The sequence below is a fragment of the Vanellus vanellus genome, assembly GCF_965231255.1.
Source record: "Vanellus vanellus genome assembly, chromosome: 2".
Lineage (NCBI taxonomy): Eukaryota > Metazoa > Chordata > Aves > Charadriiformes > Charadriidae > Vanellus > Vanellus vanellus.
In genome coordinates, this window is record NC_138906.1 from 29,553,526 (window position 1) to 29,578,084 (window position 24,559).

A 24,559-nucleotide genomic window follows, 5' to 3' on the forward strand; every position below is an offset into this window, starting at 1 on the left:
CCTGGGAGGAGCAAAGAATTAAATATACAAAAGAGGTGAAACTGTGATTAAATATACAAAAGAGATCCTTAATCTAGAACTCCAAACATACGCTGTCGTGTTGTTTGTATCTCCAGTCACTGGGGATGTGGCCATTGTGCTCGGGGTATAAATATGTCCCAGACAAAATACTATGTCCATTGTCTGTTCCCTTCTCTGACTACAGAGCCTCCTATTTTTCTTTTTGCCTGCCTGTGTAGCTTTGTCCTAATTTCTAGCCCTGCCCTTATCCTCTCAGTACCTTGGGCCAGATGCCCACCTTTTTCTTCCTGGTTTGAAATCCTTTCCTACCATCCTGGGTCAAGGAGAATGTCATGTTAAGGTGCTTAATGAGCATTGCTGCATTTTTTTTTTTCCTTTAACAGCAATATAAAAATATAAGGTAAGAAAAGGTATTATTAGGTACACTGAATTCACTACAGTTATTTTTAAATGTCATTGGAGGGTTTTTTTCTAAAAGATATTATACAAATATCATATTTACCAAACAGCCGGGTTGTAGACACGCACCACGACTTCTTTGGGGATTTTATTCAATAGAATATGAAATTTGCTCTTTGTGTCACATTTATGCCACATTTTCCTCTTAAGTTTTTCAGTACTCAGCCTGTAAAAATTTTACTGCCTTGAGCCTGTTGGCTCACATGCCACGTAACTCCAGCCGGGCAGTAATGAGTAAACCATGGTCAAAACTGCTTACTTCATAACCACTGACAGTCAGCAGATGTGAGCAATTCTCTGACCCCTGGGAGGATATAAGGTTATGGCTGGCTTGAATAGTATTCCTTTTTTTCCTCCCCCCAAAACAAAGGTTGGTTCTACCATCTTCTGATATATTCCGTGACGGCTATCACAGAAATTGAATCCTACCAAGTAGCTTTGCCAATCCTTTATGCAAACACATACATATTTATCTTACTACTTTCTCTCTTTCTTTTTTTTCTACTGCCTCACTTCCTTCCCAGCCCTGTGTTTATTACTGCTGTTTTATAATGCACCTTTCAAATTCTCTAGTGCCTCTTTAGGCATGGGGAAAAATGAGAGCCTCCTCACGCATTATGCATGTGATTCCATAAATATTATATAGTAACACAAAGATATTATTTTTTTTTCCGGTCTATGTTTTTTCTTCCATGCCTAAACCACGACACAGCCAAAGCCAAGTTGGATCTGCAAGAGCAGATCAGTTCAGCCTTAGGAAGGGCGAAAAAAAAGCAGGCGAGAACAAAATGTTTGATCAAAGATGTAAATTAGTTTCTGGGAAAAGAATGCTAGATTAGGATTTTCCAGCCCAGAAAAAAAAAAAAAAAAAAGAGGTGACTAAGGAGTATGATGGAAGTCCATCAGACCACACATACAAAAGTTGGAGAAGACCAGACTTCGGCCAACACAGGAACCAGAGGGAATTACACCAAATTAGCCGTTTGAACTCAACCCAAGGACAGTGGATTTTTACACAACATCTGTGTCAGTCGGGCAGCTCTCTGATCACAGCGATCTGTTACGATGACCAGAATTTACATTGGTTCAACCAGCAACTAGACAATTTCATAGAAAAAAAAAAAAACAACAACAAAGACTATGTCTTATGACGCCTCCATTGGTCACAGTACTACAAGAAAATGCCACTGTGTATTTGCTCTGCGCAACTCCCTGGTTGCCAGCATCGGTCACCAACGAAGACAGATGATTTTGTTTAAACTAACATACCCATCCTTAAGAATAAGGTAACCCTGTTGCAGGTTTGAAGGTCAAGGTGGGTTTGTGAGTTTGCTGTGCTGGATTCAGACTGGTTCAGTGCCTTCCCATGTGGGAGAACTCTCTGTTCTGTGGTCTAAGGCAGCACAGATACTTCAAATGAGCTTTTCCAGCAAGGTAATAATCTCTTTAACACCTGTGTAACAGCTGATTTTCCATTACCAAAATTCAAAAGCATGTTGAGCTATAGAATTTTGTAACTATAGGAGTACTCAGTTTCAATTGCCAGGATGTATTCAAGTACTGCCTATGCCCAAACGTGCCTAAATAATAGAAAGCACATACAAATGCTTCACATATTTTAACTGTATGAGACTATGTAAGCTTTGCATTCACGCAGATTCATCTGGAGAAGGGGTGGGGGCAATTTTGAGATGCTCCAACATTTCTACAATTATAACTGTAGTGCAGAAAGAAGCTCAGATCTCAGTGCTTTATTTCATAAAATTTTGTATCCCCTTGTACAGAAGTCTACTTATATATTAAGATCTGGGGTTTGAATTTTGGAAATAGATTGCCAAAACCTACAGGATCTACCTGGACAGGCCTAGCTCAGCTTCCAGCATCCACTGCCCAAGCATGCAGGCAACGCTCTTCTCTCCTCTTTCAAGTCCTAGAGGGTTGTCTGCTAAGTGAAACTTTTACTCATGATATTTAAGAGGGGAGTGGTGTACTGAAGAGTGTTATTGCCTACATGAATCCGCTGGGAAAAACTATATATAGCTAATATATTTTCCTTCTTTTTTATTTTTAAGAAGGTGGTTTGCTAAAAATAAATATTTTCAGAGCAGTCCTACTACTGGGTTAGATATTTAATGAGAACAGGACCATCAACTAAAGATCCTCTAAATTCATATGCCAAAAGTCTTCCTGCTATTCAGTCAACAAGGTATTCTAATTGAAGATTTCTCAATAGAATGTGGGTTTTTTCCTTGCTTGTTTAACTTTTTTGACTTGAATTGGACATCTTTTCCTCCCTACTATCAATACTATGATAGTGCAAAGACCTGGATCCCAACATGTGTTTGCAGCACCAAAGTTTTGTTACATCCAAATCAAATTTCCCCAAGACATGAAAACTATCTGTGGCAAGTAATATTGCTCTCTGTGCTAAATAACAACTCTCTGAACAGCTGCCCTGCAGCAATAGGAATACACTTCCTCCTCCATTATTAAAAAATAATTTAGTCCCTTCATAGAAAAAAAAGAAACCCCAGTTTGAAAGGTACCGCCCAACAGCAACAGAAAACTTCTGAAGTTTTTTTTTTTTCTAAGGAATTACCAGGAATTAAGGAGATTTTCTTTTTCCTCCTCCCCGCTTTCTGCCCCTCTAGCATGGCCCAGGGCGGGCAGACACAGCACGGCATTTGGTGAGAATACAGCCTCTGCAGAATCCTTTCCACTTATCCAGCAGCTGGACACAGCCCTGATCAAAGTTACATTTCTCAGCACAATCCAGTAAGTTCATCCAGCCAAAAACTGGACAACAAAATCTTCAGCTTTAAGCCTCACAACAGCTTTCACAAACAGAGCAGCACGGTGCAATTCCAGAATGTGAATCCCATTGCTCTACCAGCAATTGGTTCATGTTGTTCATTACAACAAAACATAAAATGGAATATAAACAGAAAATAAGTCATCTTTTAAATAAATTTCTATCAAATACAGGATACAACCAACTGTCAAATATAAAACATGAATCACTTTCATAATTCCAACTGCTATTTACTGTAAAATGAAGGGAAGTTTGTTAAAGTTAAGAAGCTGAAAGCAGCAACAGTCTTCAATTTTTCAGAACCCCACTCAAAATCATTATTGAAATTAAGATCACAACACAACAGGAAAATCAGGCAAAGGAAAAAAATGTTACTGAGTTGGCCTGTCTTAAAAGATTCAAGAGCCTGCAAGCCCACAGCCCTAGCAATGGAGAACGCACATTAATTTTCTGCAGCTTAACTAAACTGTTTTTAAAATGATTTTGAATTAAACATACCTTAAGTATGTTTACACAAGACGTTTCAAATTAAGAGTTGTTTACTTGAATTTAGGCTAGGGAGAATACATTTTTAAGCTAAACTGATAGATGCTAGTCTCATAACGCAGTAAGTGTGCACCAGTTCAGCTTCATTTAGGCACCAACTTTCAGAAAAGCAGCATCTCTGCATAGCCCCTCTGGAAAAGGGGCTATGTATACTCTTGGCTTTTCCTTTCTGAAAATCTTCTTCTCCCACTCTCCAAGTACATAGTCCTGTGCCCCTTATGTGTTACCTACCAATTTCCCTATCTCCTGCTTGTGCAGAAAGAAGTCAGCTCCAAATGAATGTGTCCACACTATATGTGGGGAAGGGCCCAGCCTCAGCAGCTTGGACCCAAAGAGTTGTAGCTCTTGCTCCAAAGGAGGCTCGGGGGGGAAGCAGAGGGTTGCAGTCAGCAGCTACATCTCAGCTGACACCACTGCCAGCTTCATGAGGCTTCTCCTCTATTTTCCTCCAGCGTAAAGACAAATTACTTACGGTCAATCTGTTTAACTTCAAACTGCATCAAAGGAGGGAGTTGTCACGCAGTCAGATACGTGACAGGCGAGAGCAGAGAGCACGCAGCCTCTCCTCCGAGCTCATTCACATTGGGTCTTTAAAGGAATAAACTGTGTATGAGAGCAGCTCTACCCCTCAGAGCTTACACCTTCTGGCTACTCTCCAACCACCAGCCAGCAGAGAACATAACTTACTCCTCAAGCTATTAAGATGGAAAGGTTTCTCACAGTAATTTCATTCATTTTTACAGCTTAGCTCACTACACAAATTATTTTAAAAAGAGAACAAACATGAAATGACAACTTAAATAAAGGAAAGGCAATAAAGATATAGCTTCTAGCCTTGCTAAAAGGTCTGCTTTTTTTCTACTTTAAGCAGCCTAGATTCATGCCTCAACTTTCTGTTGGTAACAAGTTTCAGTATTAGTCAAAGCCAGGATGTGTACTTTACTAGGCTGAAAAGAAAAAATAAGTGTTGACACTAATACAGACCTTGAAGCAAGGACACACAAAGAAAATAATTACTGACAATTCTTCTATTCTTGTGACCAGGACAACAACAACAAAAAAACTGCAACCAGGACAACATTCATCTAAGCAGCATTGCTTCAGAGTTTGGGGACAGACTTTTAAAGTATGAGCCCCAAATGCAGTTCTAGTAGTGAGCACACATCTGTCAGTCTGCAGCTGTAATTACCACACCAACATGCTTAGACACATATTATTCTAAACTGCAAACGGGTGTGCATTTTTGTGCACAAATATACATTGTCTTTAGGGAAGAGTTTGGTCCTGATAACTTCAAATGTCTCATATCCTCAAATGACTATAAGGGAGTTGATAAAATCCAAGAGCTCTTTACATGGATGAAAATAACTTTATGTAGTCTGAAAACAAAGAGTAATATTTTTTTTGATTAAAATCTATGAGTTGTCAAAAATGATTGCAAAAATTTGTAGCAAGAAGCAGGCCAACCAAAATAAATGGCAAAAGCAAAGAAATAAGCTTTCAGGCCTGAAAGATCATGTTCGGCTCTAAACCAGAAGTAACCTCGACTTAGCGTTAAACGTGCTGAGAATTGCTCAGTTTATCATAACTCAATTGTGTTAATCATATTAGATAACCTGAGAGCACAGGATGGTTGACACACATGGTGCAGGGAGGGATACTGGCAAGTGGAGAGCAATTAGACAGCTAGCCCCTGCAGGAAACAGAGACAGGTAATTACTATCTTTGAACACTGAAAGACCAGAGGGGCAATGTAAAGAAAATCATTAATATAGCATAAAGCTAATCTCTGTACCATGTGCATGACTTTATTCATATAGTAATTACACAGTTAAGTTTATCTCATTTACTGAAGATATTTTGGAGGTCTTCTTAAATGCTTTATGTGGAATGTCCTCATAGTTAGAAAATGTCACATATTTTTCATTTCTTTCATCCAAATTAAACTCTTCAGGGCCTGAGCGGGATAGTTACTTGAGTCTGGGCCCCTTCTGAGTAGGCAGATGGGGGCAGTGAATAAGCCGGAATTGGGTAAAAGGATGCAAAAAAACCCAAGTCCAGGTGCAGTAACACTTTCCCCAGTGAAAGCCCCATTAAACAGTAAGCTGGCCTGCAAGATCCTTTTGGCCAACGCAAAGGGTGGTGGCACAAAGTGCCCCTGAACAACCTTGACACATTTGCTGCAAATCCTAGCTGGATCTGACACCAGCACTCCATGAAAGATATCTATAACAAGAGCACCAGGCTGACCAAGTTGCCTTTAATATTTAGTCCTCCCATGCTCTCACTGTCCTGACCCCAAAGCCACTCTGCCTACAGTGCTAATGCAGCAATAAAAGCCCTATGGTGGAAGCTTTGGGTTTTGTTTTCTATTTAACCTCTTTCTGCATGGAGTATGAAATGGCACCCACTAATAATCATAATTCACTTGTAACACAATGTCTGTTGTACATAATCCTGCGCGTTGTTATTGCTATTCCTGGTTGGCATTTAATACATCAATAAGCATGTCTTGTTTCCCTCAAAACAATTGAATTATATTTTGTCCAGATACAAACGTATAAAAACCCCTCAAATATTTGTGTAGTGCTCTTCAGACTTCACACTGTGTTATTACAGAAGAAACATTTGAAATCTAAGCAATGTTCAGGCAGAATATCCCTAATGAAATGATGAAATGGCGTATTAGGCATTTTTCTACTTAGAACAGTACCTTTTGTTTGTTGGCTTTTTTTAATCCTATCTTTAGTTTGTATCATTAAGTGAAGGAGAAAAATCAAACATAGCATCTTTGTAATCGTTCAAAGCCTATGCAGCATGTAAGTGAACAGCAAAGGCTTTATGAAGTAAAAGCAGATGGACTACATTATGTACATACCCAGGCATTTTAGGAAAGCATAAGAAGAATTCCTGGGCAGTGGCGACCATAGAAAAACTTGGTTCTCTTGTGTAAACAATGTTTTCCCCAACAGCTGTATTCCCCTTCCTGTTTATTCTTCTTTCTTGCAGAATTCTCTCAGTTCGTTCACATCTGTATTTAATTTATTTTTTAAAAATATTTCTTTAGCTATCTTCCTAGCCTTTTCAGATTATTAAGGCTGAGGGAATTTTCAAAATCTCATTTCTCCTTTCACAACCTATTCCGTTTATATTTTTACACTTCATTTAGGTTCTGAATTCACATAATAATCCACATCGGTTAGGGGCTTTGCCCACACAGACTGGTTTGCAGAGTTAGAGTCTTCATGTAAGCAATGGAAATCGTGTAGGAAATCAGCTTTTCTTTCTGATTTTAAGACCAAACCACAGCAGAATAATTAAGTGAAAACAGCATTCAGTTGTTCCTTTTTTTTTAATTTCAATATTACATTTAATGCTTACACATTTATATAATTATTAGACATGCGAAAGTCTTGGAGCTTAATTTTCATCACATATTTGAGACCGCCTTTTTAATATTGGGGCTAATAATTATTACATTAAAGTTGGACTTAATATTACTATTGATTTAAATCACTGATTTTTTTATATATGTATTTGTTGTAGTCTGTTGAAACATTACAAGTTCTGCTACTTATATGAACAGAAATTTTCAGGACGTGTCTGCCTGCCTCTTCTTGAAATACAGGTCTGAAAATGCAAAATTAAACCAAGTCTACCTTTTTTTATTTCAGCCAGGTTACAGGAAACAAGGTTGTTAAAAAATATATTGCATCTGTAGTCCATTACTTTTATTTTATTTTACAGCCATCTTGCTGAGTCTCACCTCAGACTCTTCTTAAAAATAACTGAACAGATGATGAATCGCCTCTCAAGGGCAAGCATCAATCTCTGGAAGCAACTATATTCTACAAGCAATACCTCTTAAGATGACGTAATCTGTTCCAAGAAGCCTGTTTCTATTTTTAAGTGGTATACTCTTATTATGCTTTTAAAAGGGCATCTCCATCACACACTGTTACTTTGCTTTTAACGCGATAACAATCATCACTGATATTTAATATACATGAAATGGCTTCAGATAATCATTGATTTTATCTTATTGTCTACCCTGAACCTTACAAATGGTACTTTAAATGGCAATTCAAAGTTATAAGACTATAAAATGCTGTGAAGAACATTTCTGCTTAAGGTCATGTTTTCAAAAAAGGTGCATCTTTCACAACTGCCTTGAAACGCTGGAGCATTTTGTATGTAAAGTATCTTGGAATGTTTTGGTTTTTCCACTTAATCTTACTGAATTTGACATTGGAGAACCTGGAAAAAAACATTACAGCAGAAACTGCAGAGAGAAACAATGCTCAGCACTGAAGCTCTATCTGCTTTTACAAGGAGAGACAATAATGACAAAGCAAAAACTACAATTTTGTATAAAAAGCACTTTTTTTTTTTTAATGTGCATTGTTTTTCACCACCATAATTTCTAGGTAAACCATTAAATCTAACATTTCTAATACCATATACTTTCATATTAAAAAGCCACTTTAAAACCCCCCATGTTCTTACTGCTATTCCCAACCAGAATGAAACCAAACATACTCTTGGTGGCACAGGCATGTCACAAGAAGTGATATATGTGTAGGTGTCGCTTATCATCATATCGTAAGAGCATGCTGTTACCTCTTTATCTCTGCCATCACATTGCTACATTAAGATGTGGATCTCAGAGTGCAGTGTGACACCATCTTACTAATTTTAGAGTACGAAGCTATCTTGTGGTAAGTATTATTGGATGTCCTGGAATCTCACCTATTCATCTAATGAGCAGCAGCAATCCAAATCAGCAAACAGACTGGGGTTTCTTGGGGCAGGGAGGGGGGATTTTTAAGGAAGATTTTGAACCAAGATGGACTGTCAAAGTGATAATTTTTATCATCTCACATTCCTAATAGGTATTATGAAAGCTAGCATTATATTTCGCATTATAGTGCCACACATTTTGTGTCTAATGCATGGTCTACTAAAGCTACCTCAATCTTTCTGACATTTCCCAAGCACAACAATCATCATCCACGCTCTCACATGCAAAGGCCTACCTACATTTTGTCACCTAAAGGCAAATGCGGTTTAAGTTTTCCAGATGAAGTTAACCTTGGAATTTAATGTGGAAGTATCACCTAAAAAGAAACAGAGACAACTACTGTCTACAACTTTTTTTTTTTCTTTAATTTTTAAAAATCAAAGTTGGTAAACAGTGACTACCATAGCTGGCTCTAAACATCACTTACACTGCTATTTGTAACTATGGCAGCTGAGAGTCTATTGATTACACCACTGCAACTGCGACGGCCAAAGACATTTTTCTTTGAGACGCTGGTATACTTTGCTGCTTGGAAAATCAAAAGACTTTCCAGATCACTATCATCTGCAGATGTAATTATCATTAGCACATTTCCTTTTGGTTGACTTTTTAATAATTGAACTAGAACATCACCAAGATCCACAAAACTTCTAAGAGTGTCACCCTCAACTGAATTATATTTATTAGACGTAGAAAAACATTTGGAAAATATATTACAAACACACAATTTTGTCCTGGCAGGAAGACAGTTTAGTTGATTTTTAAGGTATTTTCCATCTTTATATTCTATGATCCTCTGCAACTTTGTTTAGTAACCCTCAGCAAATATTCCCAGCTCTCAGCTCCTGAGAGCTCTTATTTTTCTAGCAAAGTTAAATTAGTTTTACCAGTAATTACTCATAAGGAATTTTAACAATCCAGATTTGCAATTTTTTCATACTAATTTAATAACTTGCTTAAAATATACAAAATGACAACAAAAAAGTTATAATGTTATTTATAAACCTGTATTGTTTACATATTCTTCAGTTTGTTAACCTCTAAATGCCTACAGATTTCCTTTTCATTTTTTTTTACCAGAAACTGAAATTAAGTTTACCAGGATGGCAACTGCCACATCTGTTCTTATTTCAAAGATCAGCATCATATTTGGTTTTTCTCCTTTCCCAGGCTTTTTGCATTTTCTCAACTCTCTAAGAGTTTTCAAGTGTAACACAGAATTAAAAAAAAAGAAAAATAAATCCTCCAGCACATTTCCACAGTGCCTCCAGGTTTGCAGGGCTGTTCGCAGCTCATGTTAATGGATAGGTGAGTAGAGGGAGAGTAGCAGATTACGTTGTAACGTGGTACAGACCCTTCGTCATCACACAAGCCAAAATGCACTCATACCAGGCAGTGCTAGTAGGCAAGGGGGCAGCAGGGGAACAGAGATGTAGGTCCTGAGCCTTCCCTGCAAGGCTGCAGCAGATGTATCTTATCTATACTTGCTGAGATCTTTACAATAAATACATATACTTCAGCATTTCTCTGCTGACCTTTTAATCAATGGATTTATTTAGACCTTCAGTATTCCCCAGCTGTCCACATAAGCTTAAACTTCTATTTCTTAAAAGATATTTAACAGAGAACTTGCATAGATGAGCCACTCCTTATCTTAGTACATTGATAAAAACAACAGTTTAAGCTATTGTTATATCATTATGAGTTCTTGTTGAACTTTCCTTTTTCTCACTGCCTCTCCTTTTCTCTTGCGACACTTATCTTTAAAATGCCATTGTTTCAAGTATACAGAGTGCTACAACTAGGAAGAACTTGAGATAAACTGCCCAAAAAACTCAGCTGCATGCTTGCAAGTTTCTCAACAGCTGCATGCAAAGTAACAGCTAGGCATTAAGGGTCCCACAATCATTTAGGACCTTTTGGGGAATATTCTGACAATTCTCTTTCGTGATAGGATCTATTCCACTTCTTTAGCACTACTGAAGTAGTTCAGGGCTCTGCACTGTGGGGTAGGGCCTTTCTAATCTTCCAGAACAAGGAGGCCCGGCACAAACTATGCTTCTTGTTCCCTCAATGGATTCCCTACAAATATATTGATCAAAACCCAACTCTTTTTCCAGGCAGTACCCCATCAAATACATACTGTTTTACAAACTCAGATATTTATTGTTGTAATATCCAAGTACCACAGAGGTAGATACAGGACTTGCACTGTATTCCAAGCAGATGAATCTCATTATTTACAAAGATCTGTTGCAACCAGCACATGCATTACTTCTTACCCTTACACAGCTTCAACCTATTCTTTTCTCCATCTGAGCTTTGTTTGGTTCATACAGAAGCAGAGCTCGTAGGAAAGCAGCTTTGGCAAAGCAGAGAGGACTAGACAACAGGGAGAAACAGACCTCAACCCTCCACATACCCAGTTGTCAGCACGCTGCTGCAGTGCAGCTTGCCTCAGGCACCCCAGCGTGGCCACTGGGTATTTACCAGCTTTCCTGAAGAATGAAAAAGCAGCAGAGGAGTAGAAGAATGATGGAAGTGAAAAACAAATATAGAAAGGATTAATTTGCTCTATTAATGTTGCATGATATTTACCTCGCCATGTCACAGATGAAATCTTTCTTATAGTTAGCCTAAAGATCAGTATGATAATTTTTTCAGCTCTCCCTTTTTACTTGTTATGGGTGGCACTGTAATGTCTAGGTTTGATGAGAAAGTCTATATTGCACTGTATAAGCATCTGAAATAGCTTAGCAAGTAAAACTGAACAGCAGAGCCTCTTCTATGTTCCTGTAGGCTGCACATGGGAAGGCGTTGCCTGGTGGCATAACCAGTTGGTTTGCACATTGGCGTGTTCCTTCTCAGGAAATGCATGAAAAAGCTTAACTTTTTCAGAGCTGGAGGAAGGACACTGGGAGACTATCAGCACTTGGGCCATTTGGTCTCTATTTTTACAGTACCACAGTAGAGCTCATGCTAAAGTGTGCAGTCACCAGACAGATAAAACAGCCTGGATTTAAGAACCTTAAAAACCTGATCAGTGGCAAGAATTTGGTAAAGGGGTATTAACTCATTCAGATTCTTTTAAATATCACAGCATTGTCAAGGCTCTATTTAGATTCTCTCAAGCAACACTTCAAACTCTGAACTTGGGACAGAAGACCTCTGTATCTAGAACAGCACTGATGTATCCATGAAACCTGTTCATAGAAAAAAAAAGAATGAAGGTACATAGTATTTACAGAACTCTGCAGGGAAAAGTAAATACTTCACCTGTTTCCTTGGTCTGACTCAAGTAGCTACGATCACATGGATGTCTTCAAATAACAATGTAAAAAGTCTGTTCTGCAGTGTCTGGGACACTTTGAAACTGGTAGTATTGCTGGGCCTCGCATATTTAGACTGATGCCTTGAGAACAGCATTGGAAAATTCTTTCAAGTACCTCATTGTTTTGAAAGAGAGTTAGAAAAATGCCAATGTTTTAACTCAGATTTTATCAGCTCTGAAAATACTGACTCAACTATTGATCTTTTAGCCTGAGCTGTTCTGAGGGAAGCTATGAAAAACCCATCTGGATTGATTTAGCTTTGGTCTCCAAAACCAAGTACCATATCTGTATACATAATAATACATTTAGGATTACCTTATAAAAGGCTACATACTTGAAAAGCAGTCCTACAACCAAGCGATATAAATACTGTTAATGCACTAGGTGCATTAAAGATCACTAAACCAGTACTGTTTACTTGAAATAAAAGAGATGTTTACTAAAGTAATACTTAGGATTTTTACAATAAGAAGTCTGAAGAAAACTTTCTTTCAAGTGCTCTGACATGATCAGCTTCATTAACTACTTGTTGTGTATCACTAGATATGCAGCCTAGATCAAACACTTCTTTCCAGTGATGGTATATTTTAAAACCAAAAACCTTACATCAGTAATTATGATATCTTTCTCAACACACAACTAGCGTGACTTCTTAAATTGTTGTTACAGATCCAAAATAAGCTTTAACAACCCAGCATTACACTGCCACACTATGGCACAATTAAGATCTGCAAGCAAGAATAGAACAAAAAGACAATAAAAGTAACTCCTCTAATTATTTAGGACTACATTATTCACCATTAGTTTTGTTTGCCTACTACATTTGCAAAGCACTAAAAACAAACTGTTGTGGCTTGCTCAGTAAGAGCTATCTAGGTACATTATGCCTGAGGATTTTATTTTTGTACTTTTTTTGTTTTTCCAAAATGAAAAAAGAAAAAGTTTTCTTTCTACAAGCGTTAAAATCTTCAAAAACTAGTTTGATATGCCTGTTGCACAGATGGGATATGTAGGGAAGTGGATACCAAGGGTATTTCTTTACTTTGTTGGCTACAAAATATAGAGCGTTTTGTTCTCTCCATTACAATGTGATCTGAAAGGTTTTCAGCAGACAGCCAGTCAGAGGAAAAAACAGTTCAAAAGACCTTCTCAAAGTTTTTTGGTTTTTTTTTTTGTTAAACTATTTGAGGTAACTACAGAATTTTAGAAGCTATATTCATTATTTCTTTACATCAGAATATAAATCATTTCAGACCTAGAAATACTTCAAAATACTTAGCATTTCCACACTTTTACTACTAAGTTTTGTGAGAGCTTTAAAAAAAACATATCTTATTTTTACTGACGTTGAAGCACAGCAACCCAAGCTGGCTGAAATTTGACATCTAACTTTTCTAACTACAGCAGCTCACTGTACAAAGCATACATTATTTTAATTACTTTGTCATTTATATAATTCAGACCTTCCATAGCATGTTTTGCAAGAAAGCTATAAATCAATTTTGTATCACCATTACCAGTACTGCTTTATTCATTCTGACATTCCATTTTTTAAGTGTTTTCCTAATAAATCTAACATTATACCTAAGCAATTGGCTGAGGCCAAGACCATACCAATTATTTTACCTGCAAGAACTTGCCACTATAAACATTTCCCACAAGGCATAATAAAATACATGTCTAGCGCCACAAGACTTACAGGAATATCCTGTACTGAAGCATTAAATAAAGATTAGATGACTAGCTGGGGTTTCATTTGTTCTACCCCTTCCTTAATTGCTATTGTCACCACTTCAGTTTACAAAAAATGGCATAGCCTAGATGCGTGCCAGTCCTTTCCCACTAGGATGGTTTATTCAAGTTTTAAAATCCTAAATTAAGTATCTTTCATCTCCAAGCGCTTTCAGTCACAGACTGCTTAAGCCATTGATGAACAGGGATTATCTTTTGTACGTTACCTGTCTCTAAGCCACTTGCACATGCATATATGCACGTACGCTTTAATACAATTTCTGTTCTTAGGCCTCTGCTTTCAATTGTCACACAATTTCTGTAAGATTTTTTACCGCCATTACTCAAACCACAAGCCACCATGTTATACCTAGGATCCTAACATCTCCTAATAGTCAAGATTTATAAACAGCAAACTGTGAACATTACAGTCTTTTAACAAAACCAGCTCTAGACCCTCACTAGCAAATGTGAAGTTCTCATGAGCATTCCTGAACCAACTGAGACAGAATCAGTCCAAATAAGTTCTAGACTTGCACTTGGTAGCAAATCTGCAGACTGCCACTGAGGACTTGTGATTTTGGAAGCCCTTTGGAGGAGTATAGCAAACTTGAGTGACACTGAATGAAGACAATTTATGGAGAGTACATACTTAGCAGCTTTAGTGTTTAGCAATTGCCCAAGAGTCATGCTGAACTGCACTAGGAACTTAAAAAAAATATTCCAAATTTGCAACTCCTCCCCAAAATCCAACAATAGCCAATTTTGAAAATGTTGGCCTGTAACTGCAGCCAAAAATTTAGCAGCAGATACTACAGCATTTCTGTTATTCTGTACCTTTTAGTTACAAAAATCAATTTTCCCTTCCCTGGCTGACAGCAGACATATCTTTTGCCATTAGACATTCAGGCATCACAGCTAAGTATTTAAAATTAGATAACCTTTATAATTTAAATAATACATATTTTTAAAGATTTAGGCTGAAGTTGAATAGACTACTGAAAAATGCTGTTTCTTACTACTGTATCTTTTCTTACAGCCCAGTCTGCGAAGGATACTGTATTCCATATCAGAGTAATTGGCGTTCTGTCACATGGAAAAGATTAGTTATGATAAAGGGCATCCTTAGTGCTGCTGAATTATGTCTTCCTCAGAAGAATCAAAACCACGCTTCATTGTCATTCATCAGGCACCCCCTTCTAGGAAACTACAGGAAACTTCATACCTTCCTGAACTTTTCCATCTGCTTATAAAGATCTGGATCCAGCTCCTGAGACACATCTTTCATCCAGAGTAGAGCCCCTCTGTATTCAGTCCGATACTGTTCCATTCGGTTTACTGTCAGCCATGTGTCTGAGATGGCCCGATATCTGAAAGTCTCCACTTCTTGATATAATCTACTCAAAGGAGTACGCAGCGCTAACCTGGGGGAAGGCATGAGGGAAAGAAAGGAAGGAGAGGAACATGTTAAAGAAGTTGTTGCACAAAGGCAGATGGATTAATACAACTGCTAACACTTTACTGGCCATCAAAAAAACCCCATACACAGCCAAAACAGTTCAATTAAATGCTAGTGTATGCTCAGATGGTTCTACAGCCTGGTTGGGGGTACACATGAATGGGGTAATTTTGTATGAATATTTTCTTTGCAACCTTCCTATTCAAATAGTGACCTTTCACTTACACATGTGAGTGGAAAAGGAACCCTTTCTAATGCATGTATGTATTTTAGTTAGCCAAGCTGCTTGTATGCATGCTATTAATGTTTCTTTTCACAAGTTGCATTTAACAACTCTAAAAATGTACTTGAGGTAATTTATTACTGGATATATACCATAGATGTATCGGGATGGTCATGTTAAGCCTCAGAAAAAGCACTTCCATCAGTGTTTTAATCTTCAAATGTACATGTAAACAAAGAAGTCACCTGACAGGTAGATAATAATTGGATTTTTTTCCTTCTTTTTTTGTTTTTAAGGAACGTAAACAATTCCTTTGAAAGACATCTAATTTTTGGAAGGATTTAGGCATTTTCTTAAATGTTTCTTCCAGCAACTACACTTTGGAAAGGCAGTAGGGGACACTGTTGTCTTCCCTATACCATCACTTTGGTTCCTAATGGAATCTCAGAACTAGACAGGATTACTCCAACATTTGCTTTGCTTCCTTCTGCTGCTTCTGCATTCTTCTTGGTTGCCAGCCGCCACCTCACTGGAATAAGTTCAATCAGTTCCACACCAGTGTAGAGTTAGTTTAATGTGCTACTTAGGGACTTCCTAGGCATAAGAGAATTTCTAATTTCAGCTCCAGTAACCAGCAGATTGTGTCTTCTTGATCTCCAGCTACTGAACTAGCTATTGGCATGCAACCTAAATAAGAGCAGTCCCAACTTCAACATAAGCTTGAAGATGGCTCAAGAGAAGACAGACAAACAATTGGGTTTATTACTATGTGAGTTTATTTTAAAAGATGCCTTAAAAATGCATTGAGTGAGAGATATAATAAAATGTGAATTTCTTATTGTGTCTTTTCTTTCTCCCCCAGTTTTTTTTCTCATTCTACAAGTACTTACACAACCATTCAAAGGAAAAGGCAGTTTACGTAGACATGTCATACAGTGGGATTTCTACAAACACTGAAGTTTTATAAAGAAGCAAATTATCAGGGCTTTTGCTCAAAGGTGCCTTACATGTGTTTTAAAGATCCCACTCATGGCTGTTACTGGATGTGCTAATGACCAAACTCTAGCTCAAGATAAACATATGAAATTCTCAGTGCTCTGCATGCGATGTTTTATTTTGAGCCAAACAGCTGCACTGTTAAGCTAAAGCTAGAAAGTATCACAGTAATTTGGAGCCCCAAAAAATCCTGTATAACATAACAGAACAGAATTTTCCCTTGGAAATGATGGTGAATTTCAAACCCTCATAGTCCCAGTACTGTTAGGAAAAAAAAAACGGCTTGTTAATACTCATAATGCCATCAAGTACTGTTACTCTTAAATCTTTAAGCAAACACATGGTCAATGAGACATCAAGGGCTCTGGGTAACAGCATGTGTTTGTGTGTATGTGTGACCCTTTGTATTCCTTACCTATTACTGATTTTCTTCTACCCAAACTACATGAGCTCAGTGGGGACCTAGGATCTTCTCCTGGGGGACTTCACGGTGTAAGGTTAAAGCAGAAAATGGCACCCAGACTCCTACTTTCTCCTCTGTCTACTTGAGGTATGAGACTCCATGGTCCAGAAAAAGGCATTTTCTTAACCACTTCCCTGCCCTCCCAGGACCCAGCCACCTCCACAATGGGCCTGATATAGCATTTCTTTGCACAGTGAGAAGTGCCACCAAGCAGGAGAAGAACCTAGCATCAGCTCCTTTACAACCTCACTGCTAGACAGGCCATGCAGATGCACCTGTACAGCTTTAGAACTGCTGAGCTGAACAGGCACAGGTGGGGGATCTGGAGATACACAGATATAGTACATCCATAAGACAAAAAACTGGATCAGGCAAAACTACACAGAGCAAGCCAGTAACGTTGCCAATACTACAGCAGGTTTGGTCAATAATAACTTTCATATCATTTGGTTCCTCACACATTTCAAATGGCAAAATGAACTACGCCAACAGTGAATCAACTACCATTATCCCATGCACTTTGTAAATCAGACAGTAATTCTGATGCATATACCTTTGCTGAGATGAAAAGCAGAGGGCCTTTCCTGTGGCTTGCATCATTTTTCCTGCTCTTGTTTTATCCTGAGAACCCTGTGATCGAAGAAATTTCCCCAATTCATTTTCTTCCTGAGATAGAACTAACGAAAAATAAATGAGTGGTCAAACACGTTATTTAATAGGTTCCTAACGGCTTTAAAGTTGGCCTAACATTAAATAGGTTAAGTCACTCTAAATCCAAGCACCACAACAAAAACAAATGATTTCATGGAATTCCTGCATTGATTGAACAGAAGATCTGATTCACTTGAGACATTTGTTGGTGGGTTTATTGTAGTTAACAAGAATCACAAAATTCCATCAGTGCTGAAAGACACCAGGAAAAACATGCCGTTTCTTTCCTGAACAAAAGAATTACATTGGTCAGATTACACAAAGGGCCCAATGTTGTAACTTTTTAGTAACTTTATACTAAAATAAACTTTATAACTTTTAGTTTTTATAACTAAACTTTATAACTTTTAGTTACTTTATTGTAACTTTTAGTCTTGGGTTTTTCTGTTTGATGTTTTTTTGTGGGTTGGTTTTGGGTGTGTGTTTTGGTTTCATTTTTTTGTTTTTGTTTTTTTTTTTTTTTAGTTTTTTTTAATCTTTTTTTGCCACTTGGACTACCTCAGCTGATCTTTGGTAGCACACTTTCACTGAGGCTAATTCTGAGTTATACTACCCAAAGCTCGTTCACTTACTTTCCTCCTGCTCTCCATTTTTCATGCTTGACTACAGAACTTAATTTTTCATATGAAAAATCTAGTACATTATTTTAAAGAACATTCATTTTCAAATTACTTTGCAGGATTATTTTACAACTTTAACATTCTACACAATTAAAACAATATTTTTTAATTTATATTTCAAATACCTGAAATATTTCTATTTCAAATTAACTGTTTGTTTTTAAACAAGAATGAAGAAAAATAAGTGTTTTGACACTGATTTACTGACTACTTCCAAACCGGGACTATGAGTCTTCATGATCCCTCATCCTCACAAAAACATTTCATTATGGCCTCATCTTTTAGTCTTCCAAAGTGGCTGTCTCCTATAGTACCAATTTCTTCCCACTATCAATAGGGAGAACGGATTAATATAATGAAAGAAGATCTTGAAGTCCTATTGTCATTTTTCGAAATGCTGACAGTCAAATCCAATGCAGACTCATAGCACAGTCTGGTAGAACATGCTGCATGCACATCTTTGCATCAGCTACTGTGCAACACTTCTTGAACTCAATAAACTACTATTCTGTACTCTAATTTTACCTCCAGATCCTGAAACATTATCTCTTGACTCTCAATAGACAGGCTAAAGAAAAAGGTAAGACTGGAAAAAATATGGATAATATTCCACAAAGGAGAGTAAATCGAAAGATGTCTCCAAAGCCAGATTCTCTTTTCTAGGCCAGAAATCACAGCAGCAGAGAATCAAACGATATTGATTGCAGAGAACCTTTAGAGGTCATTTAATACAAGACAGTGTTTGAAACTTCCAAAATGAGGTCCCTGTCTCTCACTAATGACTGCCACTAATTACTGTATACCTATTACAGCCAAGTCAGCATTATCAAATTTATTGTAATAGCATGGATTACTTAATTATAAAATTATTAAGCCAAATATTCTTCATAGTCAATCCTGATTAAAAAACTAACTAAATAAAAGTGTTCAGAACAGAGTTAGGATTTGTAAGACAAGACACCTCTAAATTTAAACAAGCCAAGGAAGCAATGGAAAAAAAATCTCAAAATGTAAGCTTTCTCCCATAATTATTGCTACCTATCACTGCATAATATCAAATATAAAACTTAAGAACTAGGAGATCTTCAAGCAAATAAGCAAGTCTGCAAGGAATGTTCTCTTCATTTTTAATTAGGATGAAACTAGTAGCTCCGCATTTTCACTTTTACTTTTTCACTTGTTTGATGATTCCATAATGCAGACCTCCTTATCACTTTAACGACTGTATTTGATCATACTTACAACAAATCCTTTTTTGATACAGTTCAATTGCTTTCAGCAACTCCATACATGTCCTCTGAATAGAATGGAACAGCTGAAGTTGAAACAAAATACACAAAAAAAATTGTAAGTGTATGCAAGAAACACAGACAATTAAAATACAAGAAAGAGCTTAATTTTTTGTATAAATTATTAGGGTTCATTATTTTCTTCTTGAATGATGAGTAATCTTTCCAGCTTGAAAGTAATTTTTCCTTATCAGTTGTGCTTTACTTTCAATTAAGTTGTTCACTGAAACTACAGACAGACCAATCATAACTTACAAAAGGAAAATAAAGACAAAAATAATTTTGGAAACAGATCTATTCTAAACGGCTGATAGTTAACCAAACTATTCATCTTGGTTTTGTTTTTTTGTTTGTTTTTTTTTTTAATTTATATCTTTGGATACATATGAAGATGTACAAATCTTTGGTCCTAAAAAATTTGCAGCAGAGCAAAAAGTTATCAAAACGTCTATCGTGTTTATCACATGTGGCAGTATGTGTACTGAATTTTAATACTGCAAAATCTAGTGGAACAAACTTGCATGGGTATGCCAACATCGAAAGCTACTGATTTAAACTGAACTTTTTACTGACATAGCTCCAGTTTTCTAACCAAATTTATAAAGCAGCAGTTTCCAAAGGAAGTACAGGAAAAAAACCAAACCCAGTCTTGACAAAGTTTGGAGATTGTTTCTAGGAAATTACTACTTGTTCTGTCTGTCCATCTAAAACCTCCCATCTGTAACTTAAACTCCACTGTATCAAGCATTACACAAATATAAGCAAAATGGACTACTGGCACAGTAAAGGTCTTCCTTTGCATCTATTTGACTTCCTGCACATTTACATGGGTCGTCTTTTAAACTGAGAACGTGAATTGCAGTTGAGAAGTTGTCTAAGTGAAAACATGCTTATAGTTTAACTGGTAAACACAAGGTTCCCTATTTCCATTCCCACCCGAGCTGATGAAGCACCCTTCCTGCTGAATCTGCAACACAGTAAGCATGGAAGAGTTCAGCTATATATTTACAAAATACTGTTCCATCCTTCCAGCCTGTTTTACATCAATACTCTTGATTTATAACCTATCATGAAGACCTCATAGCTAGAATCATCACCTTCTAAATTATCACTATTATAGCTAGAACTACAAAGACTTGTTGTAAAACAGCCCCGTGTATTTCAGCTAAAACGTAAATAAACTGAGAATCCTAAGTCAACAATCCCTTAAGAAACTGCAAGAAAAGCAGTAAGGCAAAACCTTTACCCTTATGTAACAAAACAATACTGATAAAATTTACTGGACACTAACTTGCTTATTACACTTCCAAAGTCCATTCTCTACCTTTTGCTTTGTGTTAAAGTTGTTCAAGCTCTTCAATTTGGAGAGCCTTAATATTTTTTTTTCCAGTGGGGTTGAGGTTACTGGCAGCAGGACTGTATTTGTCACGCAGCAGGATTCCTTCTCTTTGTTACACTCTACAGACTTTCAGAAGCTTCTTTGGTCATGTCAAAACTCACTTATCTGCACAGAAGCCCCAGAGAGCAGAGCGCACTCTGCACCTTGCTTCTTCTTGGTATATTGCATGTTTTTCTGATATACTTGGTATTTTATAACGGTATAAAGAACATCCTTTGTATATATTATACAATACTATTTTAAAAAAACTTAAACTGGTATAAGCAAAGGATAAGAATGAAAGATATAAACACAAAGGACAATTGCCTGCTCCCCACTGCCAACAACAACAAAACAACCCATCCCCAAAACATGACAATAGATACAAGAGATGTAGGTTCCAAATAAAGTTTGAGGGACACGGGTTTTTGTGTTACAATATGTCCTGTATTTACATAGGTACTTTTGTGAAAAATCGGCAAAGATATTACAAGAAAATAATGATAAAAGGTATATGCATTATTATATACTATATGTTCACATATTAGAGACTTGATGGAAATGAAAAAATTTTAAAAATTAACAGAGAATACATATTATGTAGACAATACAAACCTCTAGTTTTGCATCCAGATCTGCATCTGAAGCCACAACATGTTCATCTTCCTTTTTTCCTGTAACTTTTATAAGTGTTTGTTTTGTTTTCCAGTATTTCTGTTGCATTTTATTGACCACAGATTTTTCTTGGCTTTGAGCATATTGGTCATAAAATTCCCTTGGATAATTGCTAGAATATTAAGAAATAAAATTACAAAACTTCAATAGGATGCTTAAGAAAATAAGTAAAACATGCTAGATTAATACATTTCCATCAAGAATATTGTATTTGCATAGACACATATATTCTAACATGCATTTCCTCATTATACATTAATAACAAAGCAATTAAATTAGTACTGTATTTCCCATCCTACTTTGGAAAATAATACACAGCTTTCAGTTTGAATGTCTTTAGCATGAAGTACTGCCAAATAATCAGCTGCAAAGAATTCTTCCCAATACCTTATGGAATGATTTATAGCCCATAGAATCAACTTTCTATTTTTGTAACTAATAGAGGAGTTTCAAGTGAACCAGCATAGTTGCATAAACAGGCAGCAATTTTCATGCAATTTCAGCAGTGTTAGGATTTCACAAAGGTCATTTTATGAATGGAATTTGACTACTTCTTGCCCTCCATTTTTTACAATTGAATAATAAAGAATTAGATGAACATCCATCTCTTTTGAGCATGCTATGTGCAAGACAGATAGCTCACATCTTTATGCAATGACTACATGACTGTGGGTGTGTAACAGGTAATCTTTATTTCAAGGATTAATTTCTACTGACAGATGCTTCTGCATTCCTCTAGCAAACCTAATAAAAAGTGCAATCTAAAGACAAAATCCATATTACAATTTTTAAACCGTATGAAGATGGTTTAATAGAAAATATAGTCTTACAATGAAATCTTGATCTCTTTCAGGAAGAATTATTCCGTAATTAATTTCTGCAAAAGTATGTGCCCTTTCCCCTATGTCCATATACAGAAAGCTGCAGTGATTTTGCAGATCTTTAGAAGTAAACCCTTGCTAAAAATCACGATATTAAATACTCCAGGAAAATTAGAGGTTGACTTTACTTTGAAAAAAAACAAGAAAAAAAAAAGACACCCTCCACTTGTAGAGCGACAAACTATGGGACATTCCTGAGACACTGCCTACTAGCTCAGTTCACACAACACAGCTCAGGGATGCTACCCCAGCAGGTCCTCAGATCTAACATACACACCAAATTGCTTACTGAGAAACATAGATACATATACTTGCTATGAAATACTATGGCCATTCTGAAACAACAAGCCATTGGTAGACGTGTTCCCCAAAAGGGTGGCACATCTACCCTACATGGTTACTAGTGACACAGCATAACCTGAAAAGGAAGTTTGTTTCTCTGGATTTTGTTACTTGCTTTACTTATTTTTAATCAGCGAGTTAGGAGACAGCACCTTAATCACCATAGACATGGTAAGAAATTAAGCTGGAAGTGAGCAAGGACAAAATTCAAAATGCATTTATACACTGCACTTCTTGGCTTCTTCCCCAAACTTTAAAAACAAAGATATTCACCCATTTAATTCTACCCAAACATTAGTTCCAAAAGTTTAATTTATGGATTTCATTAAAATGAAAGTAAAGGCCTTTTTTGTGCTACAGCACAAAATAAACAACACATGCAAAACATAACACATTTCAAGTGGAATTCTGCACAAACCATTACACAATCTGACAACAAGACAGCCTCTCAAGTTAGGTAAAGCCTATATTGACCTGATACATGCTGCACCTTTAAAAGAAAAAATCTCCAAGCTTTAATAAATAACAAGAAGATCCCCTTGCATTATGAGAAAATATGACAGTTTAATAAGAACAGCATTACTTGAAAAATAATAATAATAATTAAAAAATCAAACTGCTCACGAGGCAGTAAAAAAACCTTAGCTGTCTGGCTAGTTGTGTGCTTTAACTTGTGCTACAGCTGTGCAAATAACTGATATCTGAGTTCAGCAATCAAGTGAAGAAAACACCGTAATTCATCTGATGTCAACCAGCCTTAATATCTACCACACTTGAGGTCACTAGAAATTCTGGGGGCATAGTGGGAGGAATAATAAATGAGTTATTAATATGAGGTCACAAAATAAACCACCTCACACCCCAAAATGCTGGGATTGATACAGATTCCTGAATTAGAGACTGATCACAGTATCACAGTATGCTAGGGATTGGAAGGGACCTCAAAAGATCATCTAGTCCAATCCCCCTGTCGGAGCAGGAACACCTAGATGAGGTTGCACAGGAAGGCGTCCAGGCGAGTTTTGAATGTCTCCAGAGAAGGAGACTCCACAACCTCCCTGGGCAGCCTGTTCCAGTGCTCTGTCACCCTCACTGAGAAGAAGTTTCTTCTCAAATTTAAGTGGAACCTCTTGTGTTCCAGCTTGAATCCATTACCCCTTGTCCTATCATTGGTTGCTACTGAGAAGAGCCTGGCTCCATCCTCATGACATTCCCCCTTTATATATTTATAAACGCTAATAAGATCACCCCTCAGTCTCCTCTTCTCCAAACTAAAGAGACCCAGCTCCCTCAGTCTTTCCTCATAAGGGAGATGCTCCACTCCCTTAATCATCTTAGTTGCCCTACGCTGGACTCTCTCCAGCAGCTCTCTGTCCTTCTTGAACTGAGGGGCCCAGAACTGGACACAATATTCCAGATGCGGTCTCACCAGGGCAGAGTAGAGGGGAAGGAGGACCTCTCTCGATCTGCTAACCACCCCCCTTCTAATACAGCCCAGGATGCCATTGGCCTTCTTGGCCACAAGGGCACAGTGCTGGCTCATGGTCATCCTGCTGTCCACCAGGACCCCCAGGTCCCTTTCCTCTACAGTGCTCTCTAACAGGTAGCTCCCCATTCTATACTGGAACCTGGGGTTGTTTCTGCCCAGATGGAGGACCCTACACTTTCCCTTGTTGTATTTCATTAAGTTATTCCCTGCCCAAATCTCCAGCCTGTCCAAGTCTCTCTGGATGGCAGCACAGCCCTCTGGCGTGTCAGCCACTCCTCCTAGCTTAGTGTCATCAGCAAACTTGCTGATAGTACACTCAATTCCCTCATCT

The 24,559-nt window shown here is 37.3% G+C and overlaps 1 protein-coding gene across 1 annotated transcript in view; it reads right to left on the minus strand.

The window, feature by feature from the left end:
- Positions 1 to 24,559, minus strand: part of ICA1 (islet cell autoantigen 1) — a 62,184-nt gene that overhangs the window by 35,850 nt on the left and 1,775 nt on the right. Inside the window, exons 2-5 of the mRNA XM_082480109.1 lie at positions 21,457 to 21,628; positions 19,417 to 19,489; positions 17,397 to 17,520; positions 14,928 to 15,126 (exon numbers count right to left, since the gene is read on the minus strand). Of these exons, the coding sequence (XP_082336235.1) occupies positions 14,928 to 15,126; positions 17,397 to 17,520; positions 19,417 to 19,489; positions 21,457 to 21,628 (568 nt within the window). The remainder of the gene's footprint in view (positions 1 to 14,927; positions 15,127 to 17,396; positions 17,521 to 19,416; positions 19,490 to 21,456; positions 21,629 to 24,559) is intronic.